General features: G+C 44.5%; 1 protein-coding gene across 1 annotated transcript in view; it reads left to right on the forward strand.

The window, feature by feature from the left end:
* Positions 1–19,030, forward strand: part of AIFM3 (AIF family member 3) — a 105,777-nt gene that overhangs the window by 57,415 nt on the left and 29,332 nt on the right. Inside the window, exons 8-15 of the mRNA XM_075898215.2 lie at positions 2,862–2,974; positions 4,489–4,575; positions 6,907–6,998; positions 12,790–12,920; positions 14,760–14,875; positions 15,300–15,371; positions 16,221–16,284; positions 18,699–18,775. Of these exons, the coding sequence (XP_075754330.1) occupies positions 2,862–2,974; positions 4,489–4,575; positions 6,907–6,998; positions 12,790–12,920; positions 14,760–14,875; positions 15,300–15,371; positions 16,221–16,284; positions 18,699–18,775 (752 nt within the window). The remainder of the gene's footprint in view (positions 1–2,861; positions 2,975–4,488; positions 4,576–6,906; positions 6,999–12,789; positions 12,921–14,759; positions 14,876–15,299; positions 15,372–16,220; positions 16,285–18,698; positions 18,776–19,030) is intronic.

Consider the following 19,030-nt stretch of genomic DNA (forward strand, 5'->3'; position numbering starts at 1 on the left):
TGTCTACACTACCCCGCTAGTTCGAACTAGCAGGGGTAATGTAGTCATCCGCAGTTGCAAATGAAGCCCGGGATTTGAATTTCCCGGGCTTCATTTGCATGAAGCCGGCCGGCGCCATTTTAAAATGCCGGCTAGTTCGAACCCCGTGCCACGCGGCTACACGCGGCACGGAGTAGCTAGTTCGGATTAGAAACCTAATCCGAACTAGCTACTCCGTGCCGCGTGTAGCCGCGCGGCATGGGGTTCGAACTAGCCGGCATTTAAAAATGGCGCCGGCCGGCTTCATGCAAATGAAGCCCGGGAAATTCAAATCCCGGGCTTCATTTGCAACTGCGGATGACTACATTACCCCCACTAGTTCGATCTAGCGGGGTAGTGTAGACATACCCCAGGATCCTTTTATAATCTTGCCCATGAGGAGGGAAATCTATTGTTCTCCTAAGTGATAGTACCTCCCAAAATGGAGATGATCAGATGATCAACTCACCTGCCCGTGTCCTTTTAATGCAAACAGCGATATGGTGCCTGTGGGTCTGCAGGTTCCCAAAAGAATTTCTCAGGTGTTTATTGGCCACCCCAAGAGCCATTGTCCATGCAGCATAGCAATTCATTGCGTAACCACCCCTCACAATAGGTTGTCGATGCCTGCTGCAGTATCCCAGAGAGAAAACATTTTAAATGCAAGTAAAGAGCCCAAACACAGAACTTTACGTATAAAAAGCATAAATGTATATGGGCAGCAGAAAAAGAATCAGCAAAGAATGAGCTTTCCTTAGACACCTCACATGGCCTACTTTGCACAGAATTTGGGGCAAACACACAACAGTGGGAGCAACATAGATCTGCATTTTTCAATCAAAATCCAATTATATGACAGCAGGTATATAATAGCAAAGCTTCTGGCATTGCTAGTTTGTCCTCTCTTCCAACAGGTGGGCATTAATTTTAAATTAAAGCTTTGTCTACAGTGAGAAAATGTTGCAAAATTCCTGCACCATTGCTCACTCCAGTTCAACGGCTTTGATTTTCACAACCAAGTTTTCTCCTGAACTAATTGATATTTGAACGAGAGCAGATCTTTTGGAAGACTTATGGCCTTTGTTATGAGGAGGTCAGACCAGGTGATCACAGTGCTATACCTCCAGCGTAGCTGACATACAATGCTTAGAATAAGTACTGCAGCCAGTATCTCCTACCTAGCTCTAAGTATGTTTAATCAACCATGCTTTAAACACCCCATTGCCCCCAATGTAATTAACACCTGCCATGCCGAAATGATGGCAACAGTGAGGTCATTTTACAGAATTTTCCTAGTATGGACAAGGCTTTAGTTCCAAATTTAGTAGAACAAATTGAAGGAAGGGGTAGTTGTGTTTGCATTGGTACTTTGTAGTTTTCTTCAAATGCTTTTTGTGAATGCAACAAACTTTTGCTAATAAAAGAACCTTCTGGGCTGTTAAGTAGCAACAAACTTCATTGCTGTTGCCTTTCTACAGAGTCATGAGAGTCATGGTGTGTGCTCCCTTTCCAATGATGGGGATATTGATTATGTTTGCAAAGACACCATGGCTACATCTAGACTGCAATCTTCTTTCGAAAAAGAGCATCTAGACTACAACCAGTACATTTGAAAAAGCAAGCCACTTTTTCAAAAGAGAGCACCCAGGCTGTCTCTTTTGAAAAAGCACAGTTTGCATTACATAGCGCCTTTTTTTGAAAGAGCACTTTCAAAAAAAGGTGTTATTCCTCATAAAATGAGGTTTTCCACTGTTGAAAAAACTGCCATGTTCTTTCGATTTACTTTTGAAAGAACACAGCAGCAGTCTAGACTCAGGGGAAGTTTTTTCGAAAAAAGGCCACTTGTTTCAAAAAAAACCTGTAGTCTAGACATGCCCCATTATTTCAGGCTCAGTCACAGGAGAGACCTGAGGTTGAAAATTTTCTACTTATTTTGCAAAGTTGCAAATATGCAATTAGATCTGGTTCAATACTATTTGGCAAAGACATTGTTCAGCATACGTTGCCATGGCATGACTATGTAATGGAACAAATACATTTTGCAGTATTTGATTATCTCTGGAACTAATCAAATCCCAGGCCACATTCCACTGTTTACTCCAATTTTGCTTAGTAGAGTAGAGCAGGGCTGTCAGGGCTATTCTTTGCTAGGCTGCTGGCCTCTTCATAGGTTACAGCTTGTGGCTGTGTTTGTGTATGCCAGATGCCTGTGGTCTTCAAGATGCCATATGTAATGGAGGAAAGCCAAAGCACATCATGCTAGAGGACAAGGAGTAGAGCAGCTCCCTGCTCTGGGGGGCGGTAGGAAGAGATGTATAGAAGCCAACTTTGCCTGCTTTTCTTCAGTTGCATTTCCTATGTGCCAGTGTGCTTTGCTCGATAAAACCCAGATTCGGTCACCCTCCATTGGTTTCAAGGGGACTGTTCCTGGAAACGGACACCAACTGGACCCAAATGACTCGTCAGATAATGATAATTTACATAAAGAATGCATTTGATTATTGGCTTTTCCAGGCTTCAGCCCCTTCATTTTACAGTTCTCTTAATACTCCAGTTCCAACTCTGGTGAGCAGGATGGGAAAGGGGTTCAAACCTTCACAAGTGAGGAAAAAGTTCTATGGACAGACTAGCCTTACTTCCAGTGGAGCCCACACACTGTGCCAAGTTCTAAGTTACTGCAATAGCACTAGGCATTTTTTTTCTTTGTTTAGTTATCTAAGCAGAAGAAATAAAAGGGTAAAGTAAAAAAAATAAATTATGGAGCCCTTTACTGGATGGATGCTAAACTCTTCACTTGTTAAATAAAATATATATGTAGCAATCTTTGGCCTTATCTGTCTCAGGTGCTGCTGGATTGGTTTGTGCAGAGACGTTAAGACAGGAAGGTTTCTCCGACAGGATTGTAATGTGCACAATGGACAGACACTTACCTTATGACCGCCCCAAGCTAAGTAAGGTTTGTATCATCCAGAATGTTTCATATTCTTACCCAGCAGCCATTGGGCTCCCACCTCAGAGAGTATTTTTTTCACTGGACAGTGGGTGTTCCAGCCACTACAAATGTGACTGGTTTGTCCTTTTATTGAATTGAGGCATTGTTGATAAAATTAAATGCCAGGGAGTTTTGGAGTTTGTCACCCTTTTAGTGTGTGTTTTCAGAGGCAAACCCCATGAATCCTTCTCTTCCCTCATTCTAACATCATCATCTAAGACCAATAACAGAAGGAACTCGATAAAAGCTGGGGCCTCGATTTTCCAATGCATGTGCTTAATGACACATTTCATAGATGGAGGGTTGAATAAGTGGCCTCGTGTTCATAAGTTAAAATCAGAGAGCCCTACTCACTATTCAGTACTTTGCACAGTCAGGTTATCAAGGTCTCTAGGTAAAGAACCTATTTTAACAAACCTCAGATCAAATAGTGGAAGAACTGGGTTTAATTAATGTTTATACCTTGAATTCTTTAATATCTTCTTAGGCAGAAATACTTACAATGATAAAATGAAGACTGTAAATATAAATATATTTAAAAAGGAATGATATTCATGGTGTGAACAAAATACAAGGGCTGAGAGAAAATGGAATATGGGAAAGCAGAAAAAAAAGTTAAGCTAAGACAAAATTTAACCTTCTGGAACATAGAGTTAAGATAATGTCTCCCATCCCAAAAGAACCTCCATCCCAGCTCAAAGGGACAGAGGCTATGTCTACACTATGGAGTTTTTCTGGAATACTGGAGGTATCCCAGAAAAACTCCCACATCCAGGGAACGCGTCCGCTCTTCCGCTTTTTTTTGCGGAAGAGCAGATGTTCTCTTTTGGAAGCCATGTCTTTCTCCTCCCATGAGGAAGAAGGGCTCTTCCAAAAGATGAGGCTTTTCCAAAATTTGGCCCAGTGTAGATGGGCCAAATTTCAGAAAAGCCTATTAAAAAAAACCTATCGGAAAAAAGATATGAAAATTGCAGAGCGCAATTTGTGTACGTTTTTCTGATAGATCATTGTAGCGTAGACAGCCAGAGTTAAGCACTGGACAAAACTTGACCCATCCCTAAAAACCTGCCACACATCCAATCAGTGAACACTGCAGAGTGTGCATATGTGTGTGCACTCTGCCGACATCAGCCCACCAAAGCCATAGTGTTGTGCTGCTGTAGGCTGAGTCCAAAACAGACTGAGCAGACTGGAGCCTATCACTACATAAGGCAGGCTTTTTAAATCCTTGATCATTCTCACAGGGTATGTCTACACTACCACCCAAGTTCGAACTAGGGTGGTTAATGTAGTCATACGAACTTGCAAATGAAGCCTGGGATTTGAATTTCCCGGGCTTCCTTTGCATGTTGCCGGGCGCCGCCATTTTTAAATTTCAGACTATCAGTGAAAAGCAATGTCATTCAGATTAAGAGGGATGTAATGTAATGAGAATTTGCAACTGTTTAATTGACAGAGAAATGGCTTCTTTGTTGCAGTCAATGGATTCCCACTCAGATCAGATCATCTTGCGCCCGAAGGAATTCTTCCGTACAAATGACATTGAGGTCCTGACAGAAACTCAGGTAAGAAGAACAACATTTGCATGCTATCCTTACACAAGGTAGCATACAGTATGCATCTTGGAGACTCTGTCTAGAACACAGGGACTGTATGTAGCTGGAAAAAGCACACGCTAACTTTGCTAGCTGGCACTGTCAAATTACCTATAGAGAATGTTGCCAAAAGCTGCATTGGAGCCCTTGCTTCACAGCAAGATCCCATCTGGATGTTGCTATTCAAAGTTGCTGTTTGCTTAGCTAGCAAATAGCTGCAGGATGGATGCTCATTGTGTCTGTTCTCACACTGAACACATTCAGTGGAACCCCAGAATGTCTCGCCTGCATGAAGGCACCTAACTCCTGTTGAGAGGAGGGGCTTCGGCCCCATTCCTTCTCGTGGCATTTTCTATTGGCTGGTTTATGTGGTTGCCCACTCAGCATGTTGGCTTTTATAAATCCCATTCTTAGCACCAAACTTTCCCTTTGCATTGTGTAGTGACTATGAATATCTCATTGTAAATTCCACTATGGCACAGGGTGCCAAAATGTTAGGCACTGTAATGCAGCTGCCCCATGTGGATCGTGCCCCAGGTGTCTCTTGATTAGCATGGAAACATATAGACACTGACAACTGGCATAGTTTGTTTTAATTTAGCAGTGATTATTGAACAGTATCTGTCTCCTGACAGCACAAGGAACACTATATGAAATGACCTTTGAGGATTTAAGGAGGTCAACCCTAAAATTGGTAGACCTCGCGTTGATGGAGAGAAATTTAAAACAACCAAAAGTGAAACTTGAAACACCAAGTACCATTGGAAAAGATTCAGAAAAGGCCAATGAAAATGATTAGGAGTTTGGAACAGGTCCCATATAAAGAGAGATTAAAAAGACTGGGACTTTTCAGTTTAGAAAAGAAGAAACTAGGGGGGGATATGATAGACGTCTATAAAATTATGACTGGAGTGGAAAAAGTGAATAAGGAAAAGTTATTTACTTATTCCCACAATACAAGAACTAGAGGTCACCAAATGAAATTAATAGGCAGTAGATTTAAAACAAACAAAAGGAAGTTTTTCTTCACTCACTGCACAGTCAGCCTGTGGTACTTCTTGCCAGAGGATATGGTGAAGGCTAGGACTTTTAAAGGGTTCAGAAAAGAGCTAGAAAGAATCATGGCAGTTAGGTCCCTCAATGGCTAATTGAATCTTCTTTTGGAGCCATGTTTCATAGTCCTTTGTTTTCATTTCTGTCTTTATGACTTGATCTGCAGCAGAGATTTTCCTCCATGACAGACAAGCTCTGCTCCAGCCTGACTGTCTCTAGGGATGCCAATGCCAGTGCCAACAGTGTACAGAATGGTGCAGCAGCATCTCTGTGGTCAGTTCCCAGGGAGCTGGTGAAGGGATCAAAACCCCAAATAAATCCATCTTACTCTGGGTAAAAGTTTTAGACAGAGAAAACTCATAAGGTGTCCGTCTCCTTTTTCAATGAAAGAGATATATGTACAGTGGTCGCTTCCCCAGTAATTATTTACACTGGGCTTTATAATAAACAAAAGTGTTTTTAGTAAGTATAAAAGGTAAGGTTTAAGTGGTCAAAAGAGATTAAAGTAAGTTACTAAATTAAAATGAACAAAAAAACCCCACTAGTTTTAATCCACTAAGAAACTTGTTACATGCAAATTCTTACCCTAAACAGCTGTTATTATATCAAGTAAAAAGCTTTGAGACAGAGTTGATCTTTATTCTGGTCCAGGTCTACTGTTTCTTCAAAGTTCTTTGTATCCTCTTAGAGTGGGCCAGGCAGTTTCAAAGGCCAGATGAAGACAAAGGACTGATGGCTTCCCATTGCTTAAAGAGACTTTCCCCAAGGCCGAGAACCCATTGTTCACAGCTCCCCATCCCCATGGAAAAATACCTGGGTCAAGATGGATTCCAGTAGTAGGTGGCAGGTCATCTCATTCTAGGACCAACCACAATATGGGTTTACCGGACAAACATAATTACAGTATTCTCAGGTCATTGATATGAGTACTGAGTCATTATGTTTATAGAGCATCAATAATGGTCCTCACTGGCACATTTAAAATTATAAACAGATTCACACTTCATATTTATAACTTCACATACAAGAACGACACATCAACAAAAATAGGATATACAGATTCAGCAAACTGTGACTGTAAAATTGATATGTTACGTGATCTGTTTTGCATGAAGCATCTTTGAATTATGCACATTTCTATCCAAAAAACAATCTTCATAGAACATGGGGGTAGGGGGAGAGCTGTAACAGGTATCTCAATAAGCATCTCAGATTTTATCCTTTAATGTTAATTAGAAATGATTGCAGGTTGCAGCTGTGGATGTCAAGAACAAGATAGCTGTGTTCAAGGATGGATTTAAAATGGAGTATAACAAACTGCTGATAGCAACTGGAAGCATGTAAGCTACATACATACGTAATCCACACCAAGACAATTTCTACTCTTATCTATCTGTATTTCTACTCTTATCTATGCTTTTCCATTAAAAGCATTTGCGGAAAATCATGCCAGTCTAGACGTGGTAGTTGTGGGTAGTTGTAAAGGTCTAAATTCAAAAGGTACTTAGATAATTAACCTCCAAATTTAGGGCCTAAATCCCACTTTAGGCTCCATTGTGACTCTCAAAATTGCCACTGAACCCGACAGGTGCCTCAGCTCACTTGGCACCTACTTTTTTCTATTTAAAAAAAGACCTTGATGCACATGTTTCTGCCTCTGGGCATGCCTATGCTACCTACCTTCAGGTGTCTGAAGGCCTATCTCCCACCAGAGCCCCACAGCAATTTGTGAACTGGAGGCAGATAAACATTTGGGCACCTCATTTGTGGATGAGGCCCAGTCAGATAGGTGTCCTCAGAGCATGCTTCCTCAACTGTGCTTCTCAGGTGAGTTGGCACAATTCACCTCAAGGGTTCCTCAACTCTTAGCCCAGTGATTAGACCATTCACCTGGGACATCAGATTCCTGGCTCATGTCCCTCCCAGCCTGACCAGAAGGAATTTGAACAGGGATCTGTTGCCTCTCTGGTTTGTGCTCCAACCACTGAACTATGGGCTATTCTCTCGTGGGGCTGCTTAACATTCTCCTGCTGAAGCTATGCCACTATGGATAAACCATTAAAGAAACACTGGAGCAGCAAGACTGGATCCCAGGTGATGCACTAGCCACCAGGAGAGTCATGCACTCTCTCTCTGGCCCAATGAGGAATCGTCTGCCTCTTTGTAAAACACTCCTTTAGGTACCTGACATCAAAGAGGACTTGCAGCTGAGAATCACCAGGGGTGTGTCTATACTGCAGGTCTTAACTCTTAATAAGCTACAAGAATTGAGCTACGTCAATTGAATAGCTTATTTCAAAATAGCTTATTTAGAAATTGGGAGCATCTATTCTACACAGCACTTATTTGGAAATAGAGCACTCGTCCTCTGACTTCCCTAACTCCTCATGCAATGAGGGTTACAGGAGTTGGATTAAGAAGTCCTCCAGCTTGACAGTATTTTGACACTGTTTTGAAATAACTGCCAGCTGTGTAGACACGGACTAAGTTATTTTGAAATAGCGCTAGTTATTTTGAAACAATGTTGCTGTGTAGACGTACCCTAGCAGAGCTAGGTCTCCCTCAGCAGCCCAGGTTCAAGGCACCTTTTTCCAGGAGAAGGGTTGGACTTTGGACACCCTAATGGTATCTCATATACAGTCCTTTCCAAGCCTGTTGGCTTTTGAGAACTGCAGTCTAAGGCACCTGTCTCTCCCAATTCATTGGAAAAACAGCATGGGAACCTAACTCAGGCTTTCATTCTCTAGATGCGTGAAAGTGAGGTGTACCTAAATACCTTTGTAAATCTAGGCCAGCAACCTAACACTGGAACTGAATTAATCATTGGCCAGGTGAATTTGTTTGCATGAAAATTTGGAGAAAAGGAAAGTGTGATTATATGGCTATATGAAGCCTAGTCTGAATATATGTTCACATGACTATCCATTCATGCTGGAAAGGTTTGTGCAGACAAAACTGAAAATTGTGTTTTAGAGAAATCCAACTAGGAAGCAAAACCAACACCATGTTATCAATTAGGCATCAGGAGTCTGGTGGATAGTGACTATTGAAGCACAAACTGATAACCAATACTCCAGGTAAAATATTGTTCAGACACTATTTATAATAAATAGCTGTGTAAACAGAAGTATCAATGGGTAAATCGTGAACATGGGGGCAAGGCTTACAATACACTTCTGGTTGGCATCTCCCATTAGTTAGCTTATATAGCTGCCTGCTCAAAGTGCCCTAACCACGGGGCTAAAAGTTGAGAGAAGTTCTCCCTCTTCTCCTCCCTCTGTCAGTTTTGCCCCAACCACCTACCAGATCAGGTTCTTTATAAAACTCCAGTAGCCAACTGTCTGTCTTTGCCAGGTTAGTGAATGCACGAGAACAAAATGCAACCTGTTCTCACTCAGGCTGTGTCCAGACTCAGGGGTTTTTTCGAAAAAAGTAGCCTTTTTTCGAAAATACTTCCCCTGCGTCCAGACTCAAGCCGCGTTCTTTCGAAATTAATTCGAAAGAACGCGGCTTTTCTTTCGATGGCGGTAAACCTCAATTTATGAGGAAGAACGCCTTCTTTCGAAAGTTCCTCTTTTGAAAGAAGGCGTTCTTCAGTGTAAATAGGGCTTCTTCGAAAGAGAGCATCCAGACTCACTGGATGCTTTCTTTCGAAAAAGCAAGCCGCTTTTTCGAAATTTCTCCGTGCAGTCTAGACGCTCTCTTTCGAAAGAGGCTTGCAGTCTAGACATAGCCTCAGTCATGTTGTCAAGACCATCCCTAGAAAGGTGTGGGGCTCAGGGCAACCCCACTGTGCCCCAGGCCACACTCCCACTCTGCGTCATCCCTCCCTGCTCTGCCCCTACTCTGTCCCCACACCATCCCTTCTCCTAAGCCCACCCCTTCTCCACCCGAACCCCACTTCTTCCAACCCCTGCTCCACCATTTCCCACCCCATTGCACCCCTTCCTCAAAACCCCTTCTACAGAGAAAATGTATCCAGGAATTACTGGATTGCAGCAGGGGTTTGGCCTCCTGCACTCACCGCCGCCATGGTGAAGTAGAGTGACTCAGCTGAGAGATGGCAGAGTGGAACAGGCTGATGTATCATTCTGTTTTTCATGGCTCCTGCTGCTGCAGTGAGTGTGGGCGGCCTGATCCCTGCGGCCATCCTGCACCACGCCCCCCATGTAATACCCCAGGATGCTTTGAGCCCCAAAGACTACCATCAGGTATGTGGATATTTTGCACCTGTTTGCCATACCAGAGCACTCAGGTTGTTGACTCATATTATAGACAGTCAGCTTGCAAGATTCCTACCTATCCCATTGCTTCTTAAAGGGGGGAAATGAATTAAAGAGCCTGGAACAGATTGGCACTATCAAGAAAATCTCAGTCAACAGCCAAAGATTAATGGGAAAATATGAGCCTGTGTGGCTTTTTAATGACTTAATGATAGAGTTGTAAAAGAAAAAATATATCCTCCCAGCACTGGGGGTAGAGCTACACTGGGGGGAGGGAGGGTTTCAAAGAAGGTATGCAAATTGCGCTTGCATTTGCTTATCATCTTCCGATTTTTTTTCCGGAAGAGGATTTTCTGATATTTGGCCTGTCTACACAGAGCCAAATGTCAGGAAAAAAAACTCTTTTGGAAGCCCCCTCATTCCTCGTAAAATGAGGTATTCAGGGGACTTTTGAAAGAGGGTTTTTTCCGACATTTGGACATGGGCCAAATATCGGAAAATCCTCTTCTGGAAAAAAAATTGGAAGAAGATATGCCAATGCGACCTCAATTTGCATACCTTCTTCGAACCTCCCCCCACCCCAGTATTGCTGTACCCTGGATGACTTCCTCCCTAAAGCAAAAGGAGCTAGTCTTCTCCAAGTTGGATGTCTCAATCACATTCTGACAAACTTCCTTTAGCCAAAGAGAGTTCTAAAATTGACTCCATTTATCACGCCCTTTAGGAGATGTTGCTCTCAATTTTGCTTTTGGGATTACCAATGAAATTTGCCAAAGACACATAGCAGAACTGTTAATGAACAAATGGAGTTGCAGTTTTCATGGACTATATTTTTATTTAATGTATGAGGTTTTGAAGGAACACCACCGCAGAAGTTCAAGTGATGTTTAGTCATAATCAAATTAGTCTTGTTCCCGGGAAACTGTGCCCTTGTGCAGCTTCTCAAGAAAGATTTAAATGCTGCCTGCCTGATTAGCAGGGTATGTCTACACAGCGGTGCTATTTCAGGGTAATGGCCATTAACCCGAAATAGTGTTCTATGTGTCTTAAGAACACACCTGTTATTTCAAAAGACATTTCAAATAACGGGCTTTTTATTCCGGCTTCCTGTAAATCTTGTTGCATGAGGATTAAAGAAGATGCTGGAACAGTGATTGATTTTTAAATTAGTGCTGTGTGGACAGCGCCAAATTTCAAAGTAAGCTATTTTGAAATAAGCTACGCAGTTTGCATAGCTCAAATTGCATAGCTTATTTTGACGTATGCACTACTGTGTTGATGTACCTGCAGAGTGCCCACCGCTAGAGTTTTTTTCTACTGGTGGTACTCATTCACACATGCCTCAGTGCACATAAAATGTATTCCGGCTCTCCAGTAAGCCTGCACTGTCATGCTTGAGTTTGTTTGGGAATCCAGTCCTAAAGGTTTATATGTTATGATATTATCTTAAATTATTTTAAAAATCCAAACTCCTGGGTAAAATTTTCAAAAGCACTGAAGTTACAAAAGAGCCTAAATCTCATTTTCAGAGGTGATCCCTAAGATCCCTTAGGGCTGGATCCACTAGAGATTGAGATGTTGCAAAGCACTTGCAATGCCTAATTTTTAATTGTCTGCCACCCAGCGGACTTCTCAGGCCTGAGTTTGGTGCCCAGGCTCCCTACACAATGCAGGAGTGAGAGTTAGGTGCCTAAGAGAGGGATTTGCAGAACACAGCAAACACAATGAAGAGCCTCCTGAGTCCTGAGCTAGCCAATTAGAAATGCAAAGGAGAGAGGTGGAGCCTAAACTCATGTTCTCACCTAACTTTGGATTGGAGGAAAGGCTCTCTCTCCACTGGGGACTCACATCTCTGACCCTTCTCTTACTGTGAAGTGCCTGACAAAGAATAGGCCTTTCTCACGGAAAAAAAACAGGAAAAGAGATGTTCTATAGTTTCCTCAGGGAATCAGTGGTATCTCAAAGGTAGCTAGGAATGCTGGCAACGTGGGGTCTAAGAGGAAAGTCAACATAATCCTGCTGTAAGTGTGCCAATGCCCAAGATGATGGGATGTCCAGGATTTCCAGGTTTATGGATCTTGGGTAGCAGATAAAATACTCCTGGTCAGGGATCTGAGAAGGTGGGTATTCGTATAGATTTGATCCTGACTTGTAGCAGGGAGTTTCATGAGCAGATGGTGCAGTTTCTTTTGGCATTCCTCAGTGGGATAAGAGGAAAGAGGCCTGTAGAATGTGGTGTTGGTGAGTTGTCTGGCAGCCTCTTGTTTGTAATCTGTCCTGTTCATGATGACTACAGTGCCCCCTTTGTCAGCCTCTTTGATTTTAATGTTAGAGTTGTTTTTGAGGCTGTGGATAGCGTTGCATTCTGCCTGGCTGAGATGATGTCACATGATGTTGTTTGTTCACAATGTCAGCCTCTGTGCACATTTGCGGAAGCAGTCAACGTAGAAGTCCACACTGTTGGGAGGGTCCACATAGAGGTTTTCCTCTTGTGACATTGGTAGGGGGGGATCCTGAGGGTCAGTGTGACATTCAATGATGTGTTGGCAATATTTCTTCACACAGAATATTTTACATTAAATAGTAATAATGATAATGATGATAATAATAATATTTTACATTACATTATATTTTACATTAAACAGGACATACACTTGTGAAAGAAGGAACCCGAGATATCCAGCCAATCAGTAACTGCTGGGGATCAGAAAACTTCTCTTATGATAGTTTTATACCTACTTCTGCAACTATTGGAGCAGCAGGCTGAAAGATCACTTGTAGTTATATTAGAAGGTGTATTGGCTCTTTGAATAGCTCCATGCAGCGCCTACAGAGACATACTTAGTAATAGAAAAAATACAGATAACAAAGCCACAATTGAAACCTAACATAAATATGTGTTTTTCAGGCCCAAAGCCCTTAGCTGTAAAGGCAAAGAAGTTGAGAATGTTTTCAACATCCGAACCCCTGAAGATGCCAACCGGGTAGTGAAACTGGCCAGCAGCAAGAATGCAGTTATAGTGGGAGCTTCTTTCCTTGGTGAGTTTTGGTCTTGGGCAGATCATCTCAAGAATCCCATTCATTCAGTTCTGTCATTTTTGAGGACTGTACTTGCTTTACTGGTTCGGTCTCTTTTCGGTTTGGTTTTATGAGAAGCAATCCCATTCCAAGCACATCCCCTTTTCCTGGCACAACCGAACCTTTGGTTTCTTTAAGGAGGAAGCTGCATACCAAATTTGACAGTCCTATCTCTTACCATTTATGAGAAATTCACAGACAAACAGACAGACAAACCTCAAAAATGTATAGTAGATTAGCTTGACTATGATACCAGCGGCAAAGTAGTAGTACTCCTAGTTCTTCAATGCATAATGCTAAGGTTTTAAATGAGCAAGAGAAGATAGGTTTGGTAATGTTTTTATTTCACCAACTTCTGTAGGTGAGCGAGACAAACTTTTGAGCTTTAGAGAGGTCTTCTTCAGGTGTGTGGTTCTCAAAAGCTTGTCTGTTTCAGCCACAGTAGTTGATCCAATAAAAGATGTTATATCTCCCACCACTTATATCTAATATACTGGGACCAACACAGCTACAACTCCACTGCAAATAAAAATGGTTATTAAGTATATGAGGGTATGTCTACACTACCACCCTAGTTCGAACTCTTGTGGTTAATGTAGGCAACCGGAGTTGCAAATGAAGCCCAGGATTTGAATTTCCCGGGCTTCATTTGCATGTTGCCGGGCGCCACCATTTTTAAATGTCCGCTAGTTCGGACACCACGAGGAGTAATGGTAGTTTGGAATAGGAAGCCTAATCCCAAACTACCTAGTCCGTGCCGCGTGTAGCCGCGGGCACGGAGTCCGAACTAGCTGGCATTTAAAAATGGCGGCGCCCGGCAACATGCAAATGAAGCCCAGGAAATTCAAATCCCGGGCTTCATTTGCAACTCCGGTTGCCTACATTAACCACCCTAGTTCGAACTAGGGTGGTAGTGTAGACATACCCTTACAATATATCCCTTATGTCAGTCTTCAAAGCCTTGTTATAGTTTCTTCCTAGTCAGAAACTATACTGGTCATTGTTTTTGGACCATCACTATGAAGCCCTTTGGAGATCAAATGATTTTGTTTCTTCCCACCCTTTGAATACTCTTAACATCCTGAAGTGGAATCAGTCTGCTTAAGGTGACTCATGTCATGCTGAGCCTTGACTATCATTATGAATACCAGCAGCAGTCCTCATATTGCAGTCATACCAAAGAACCCAATAAGGATCAGATTCTGTTAAAAGGGGAAGAGGTGTTAAAAGGGGAAGAGGTGCGGTTACTGTATAATAAAAAGATGGTCTCCTAGCACTTACAGTAGACTGTGAGAGTGACTTGCTAGGAAAACGTTCTTCATGCCATCTGCAATGCATAGCATCCTTGCTATGCAAATTGTGTATCTTATTTTGATTCTGTTTCAGAATAGCTTATTTTGAAATTTGGCATGTCTACACAGTGCCAAATTTCAAAATAACGCACTATTTCAAGACATCCCTTAACCCTCATGGAACAAAGGTTACAGGGATGCCAAAATAGTGTGCCTGTTATTTCAAAATATTTTTCAAGATAACGGGCAGCTTGTGAAGAGGTGGGTTAGCTATTTCCGGGTATCAGAGGTATGCCGAATAGCCATGCAGTGTAGACATACCCATTGAATCCAAAGGCAGATGCACATGCCATTAGCAGCAGTTCCCAGTCACAAAAGGGAAAACTGAAAGTTCTTACATCACCACCTGCCCGCTCTTGAATCCAGTTCCAGAGACCTCACTGAAGTGCAGGGAGGAGGGAGGTGAGGAGGAATGGGATACTGTTTCTAACATGCTTCTGTTCCCCAGGGATGGAGGTGGCAGCCTACCTCACAGAAAAAGCCCATTCCGTGTCTGTGGTTGAGCTGGAAGAAGTGCCCTTCAAGAAGTTCTTTGGGGAGAAGGTTGGCCAAGCTCTCATGAAGGTGATTATGACCTGCCAGTCTTTTAGAGGATTATTTTGGATCAAACGAGGGAGACAGTGACTTTGGTTTCTGCTGTGCAGAGGACAGCTGTGTATGCCTTGCGTCCTTGCTGGCACTACCAGTTAATGGTATCATTGTGTTTGGTTTATTTGGCGTATTAAATATGTGTGGGGTTTTGGAGCTATAATGTCTGTGCAGTGGTTGACACCTAAAAGAAAACATTTGCCATGTCCTCCCCTTATTGTCTGAATTGCAGTGAGCTCCAGTATTTTGTGTTCATACACTGCAAAATTATGGCATGCCCCTGAGCAAGCAAGATGCAGAGAAGCTCAGAGCCCATGTCCAGTGCATACTCAAGCTGAGCTAAGAGGCCTTACTCAGAGGCTGAGCTAAGAGCTAAGAGCTTGTCTTTCTCATTGCACAGATGTTTGAGAACAACCGGGTGAAGTTCTACATGCAGACTGAAGTGTCTGAGCTGCGGGAACAGGAGGGCAAGGTACAGTGGCTGGTGCTCCACAGGAGTCAAGTACTGTGGGGCTAAGAGAAAAGGACTATGGGCTCGACTATGCCTGACCTGTGCACAAGTGTCTGGAAGGGCAGGGATAGTGTGAGGAGCTCAAAGGGGGTGATGGTGCAGGCACTGTACCTAACCTGCACCCCTAGGGGCACCTATGACTCCTGTGGAAAGAGCTGGGGAGGCCTTATCCTGTGACATCACTACAAAGACCCAAATATTCTGCGTGAAACCAATGTGCCTGGCCCACCCATTAATTAAATACTGCAGGAGAAAACCCAAGCACAGAGAAAATAGTAATGCCAGTCCTAATTTGCCCCCTCCCCTGTTTACATTCCCAGAGCAGCCCAGAGGGCTTGCTGTCAGAGGTGAGGTTGACTTGTATTGCTGGCTTATTGTTTCTTCTTGATGCTGCTCTATTTAATTCACATTCTGGCCCCACACCCATCAGCACCTTTCTGAGGGCCCCCATAGACTTCTCAACCTGAATTTATTATTGTGGAGAGATTTCAACCCTGGGGATCTGGACAGCAATTAGAATCTAGGATGGTTGGTGAGCGCCAGCCAAAGGGGAGGCTGGTACAATCTATAGCATGCATTACCACTGTCATTAGGGCTCAGAAAAGCTGCACAGCAACAGCATTTACATTAGGGAGGCAAGACCCACAAGTGAGACTCCAGCAGGATAATCTCTTTGTTGAAGGAGAATTACAATGGAGTGATTGTCCCTTACTTCCTGTGCTGCAGAGAGATTCCAGCTCTTCTGGGTATTGCTAGTTCTTTTTTTTTTTCCTTTAAAGTAATCAAGTGTTTCATCTGTATTTCCTGAAGCTTAAGGAAGTTGTCCTGAAAAGTGGGAAAGTCCTCCGCGCAGATGTCTGTGTCATCGGCATAGGTAAATGAACCAAGACTTGAAAAGCTTCTCATTGTTGCCAAACAGGGTTGACTTCTGCTTTCGCAGGTCAAGGGGAGAGCAGGTTCAGAGTCCTTGTGCTCTTCTCTTTGAGAAAGCCTGAGTCCTGCAGCATGCTGCATGTAGGTGACTTCTCTGCCCACATGCAGCTCACTGCAAGTTGGGGGCATGTCTGAGTCAGGCAGAGGTTAGAGGAGCAGGTATACACTCTACAAGGGCAATGATCATTGTGTCAGGTAGCATTAGTGCAGGGGTGGGCAAGATACCTCTCACAGGCCGGATTCATCCCTCCAAACCGCCAGATCCAGCCCACACATGCTCCATCCAGGAACCTCAGGCACACTTCAGCCACTGTTTTAAATGCAGGGTTGCTCTGTGTGACTCTATATTCCAGAAGGAGGGGGAGGCATCAGGTGATCTCTCCTCTTCCAGCACAATCCTCAGCTCCTCTTAGCCAGAAACAGCCAGCCAATGAGAGCTGAGAGACTGGCCTGGGGGATGGGGGCAGCACAAGCCTCTCCCCCTTCCCAGAGTTGAGAGCCTCGTGGAGGGAGCAGGCTGCATTTTCAATGCTCTGGAGCTGCAGCAGGCAGAGAGCCCAGCCTGCCTACACCCCGCACCTAGGATTGCCAGGTGTCCTGTTTTCTACTGGACAGTTTGGAATTTGCACCCTCTGTCTGGTAGAAAAATTCAGAAAATACCGGACATGTGCAGTGTCCGGTATTTTCTGAATTTCCGTCTAGGCGCCAGACAGAAGCCTGGCGGGGGCAGGGGAGCGACTGGGAGGCAGGGCTGCAATTGTTGCTGGGAGCCTTGTGGTCCCGTGCAAAAAGCTAGGCGGGGCGGAGCGGGGGTCGGGACTCCCAGCCACTCCCTCCACCCAGATTTTGCACATGACCAGAGGCTCCCAGCGCCAATCGCGGCCCCGCCTCCCAGCTGGGAGCCTCTGGTTGCGAGCAGAAGGCGGGCGGGGGGAGTAGCTCCAAGCCCTTCCCCCGCCCGGCTTCTGTTCATAACTAAAGGGAGTGCCTGCAGGGGGCACGGCCCAAAGGACTCCAGCTGCACACACACACCCCCCGCCAGGTCTGCTCCCGCCCCCTCTCTCCTTCCCCCCCTCTCCTCCCGTCCAGCCTCACAGCCCACGACCTTCCCAGCTCTGCTTCCCGGCCCCCCTGCTTCCTCCCAGCTAGCCCCGCGGCCCTCAGAGATCCCCCCCCCCCGCCAGCTCTGCTTCCCGCCCCCCTCCTCCCATCTAGTCCCGTGGCTCCCGTACCCGCCCCCCTCCAGCTCTGCTTCCCGCCCTGCCCACCTCCCGGCCAGCCTCACCCCCCTTTTGGCCAGTTTCCCTCCTCCCTCCTCCCGCCCATGATCAAGTGTGTCCGTTTTTTTTTGCGGGGTCTACCTGGCAACCCTACCCGCACCTCCTCCACAGAAAAGTGAGGCCCTTGACCACTTTCCAAAATCTTGGAGTGCCCCTCCTCTCACCAAAAATTATTGCCCACCCCTGAATTAGTGTGTTAGCTCCACACTTCAAAGGAGATTGTTCTGCTATTTTTAAAAATGTGTATATAGAGTAGGAATGGGGCGAGTTAATTGGTGCACAGGAGTCTGTAAAGGAAAGGAAGTACAGGCAGTCCCCGGGTTACATGGATCCGACTTACATCGGATCCCTACTTACAAATGGGGTGAGGCAACCCCGCACTAGCTGCTTCCCCCCAGCAGACCAAGGAGACGCGAAGCTAGCGCCCCCCCCCCCCCAGCAGACCAGGGAGACGCGGAGCGGCTTTTCTCAGCAGACACCTCAGCTTGAGAATAAAGGACTGAGGGAAGTGAGATGTGGGAGAATAAAACTGAGCTCTGGAGAAATGTTTGGCTAGAGTTTCCCCTACAATATGTACCAGTTCCGACTTACATACAAATTCAACTTAAGAACAAACCTATAGTCCCTATCTTGTATGTAACCCGGGGACTGCCTGTATTGCAGGGGAAGGTAAAGGAGGGAGAGAAGGTATGCCATCTGATGTAAACAGTTACCTAGTTTCCAAATGCAGCTGCACATGTGGTCCATATTTAAATGAGTTTATCCCTGGGCCTGTGCATTTCCACTGTTGCCTTAGCTGCTGCCAAATCCTCCCCATCCATTGAATTCTGCCAAGAAGGCTCTCAAGCCCCCTGCCCGTCATTCCTTTGCTGCCCACACACCCAGCACAATTCCTGAGACCCAATAGCAGCTATTAATTGAGGAGCACACAGTTATCATGGAACTGAACTGACATTGGCAGGAAAGTGACTGCTGGAGTTAGCAGGTCCTTACGCGCTCAGACATCCATTTTTGTGAGCACAACAGTGTTTGGGATTTAGACTCATTTGCACAATGTCCTTTGCCTTTCTGGCAGGTGCAAGTCCAGCAACAGGATTTCTGAAGCAAAGCGGCATTAACATTGATTCCAAAGGCTTCATTGTTGTCAACAAGGTAAACAGTGTCAAAGCCCAGAAAGGTGCAAGGCCCTACGTGGGGTCTCATAGTAGGTGTGGAGGCGGCCATGTAGCAGAAAAGTGGGAGCAAATCCAGAGTTTGTAGTGCACTTGCTGTTTAGAGCTAAATTTTCAAAGTACTCTAAAACGGACAGGCATAGGCAGATTATCTTCAAATTTTCTGTGTCTAACTAAGGGCCTGGCTAGACACAGTGGGCTGTGTCTAGACTGGCAAGTTTTTCCGGAAAATCAG

The sequence above is a fragment of the Pelodiscus sinensis genome, chromosome Z, assembly GCF_052426305.1.
Source record: "Pelodiscus sinensis isolate ZL-2025 chromosome Z, ASM5242630v1, whole genome shotgun sequence".
Taxonomy (NCBI): Eukaryota; Metazoa; Chordata; order Testudines; family Trionychidae; genus Pelodiscus; species Pelodiscus sinensis.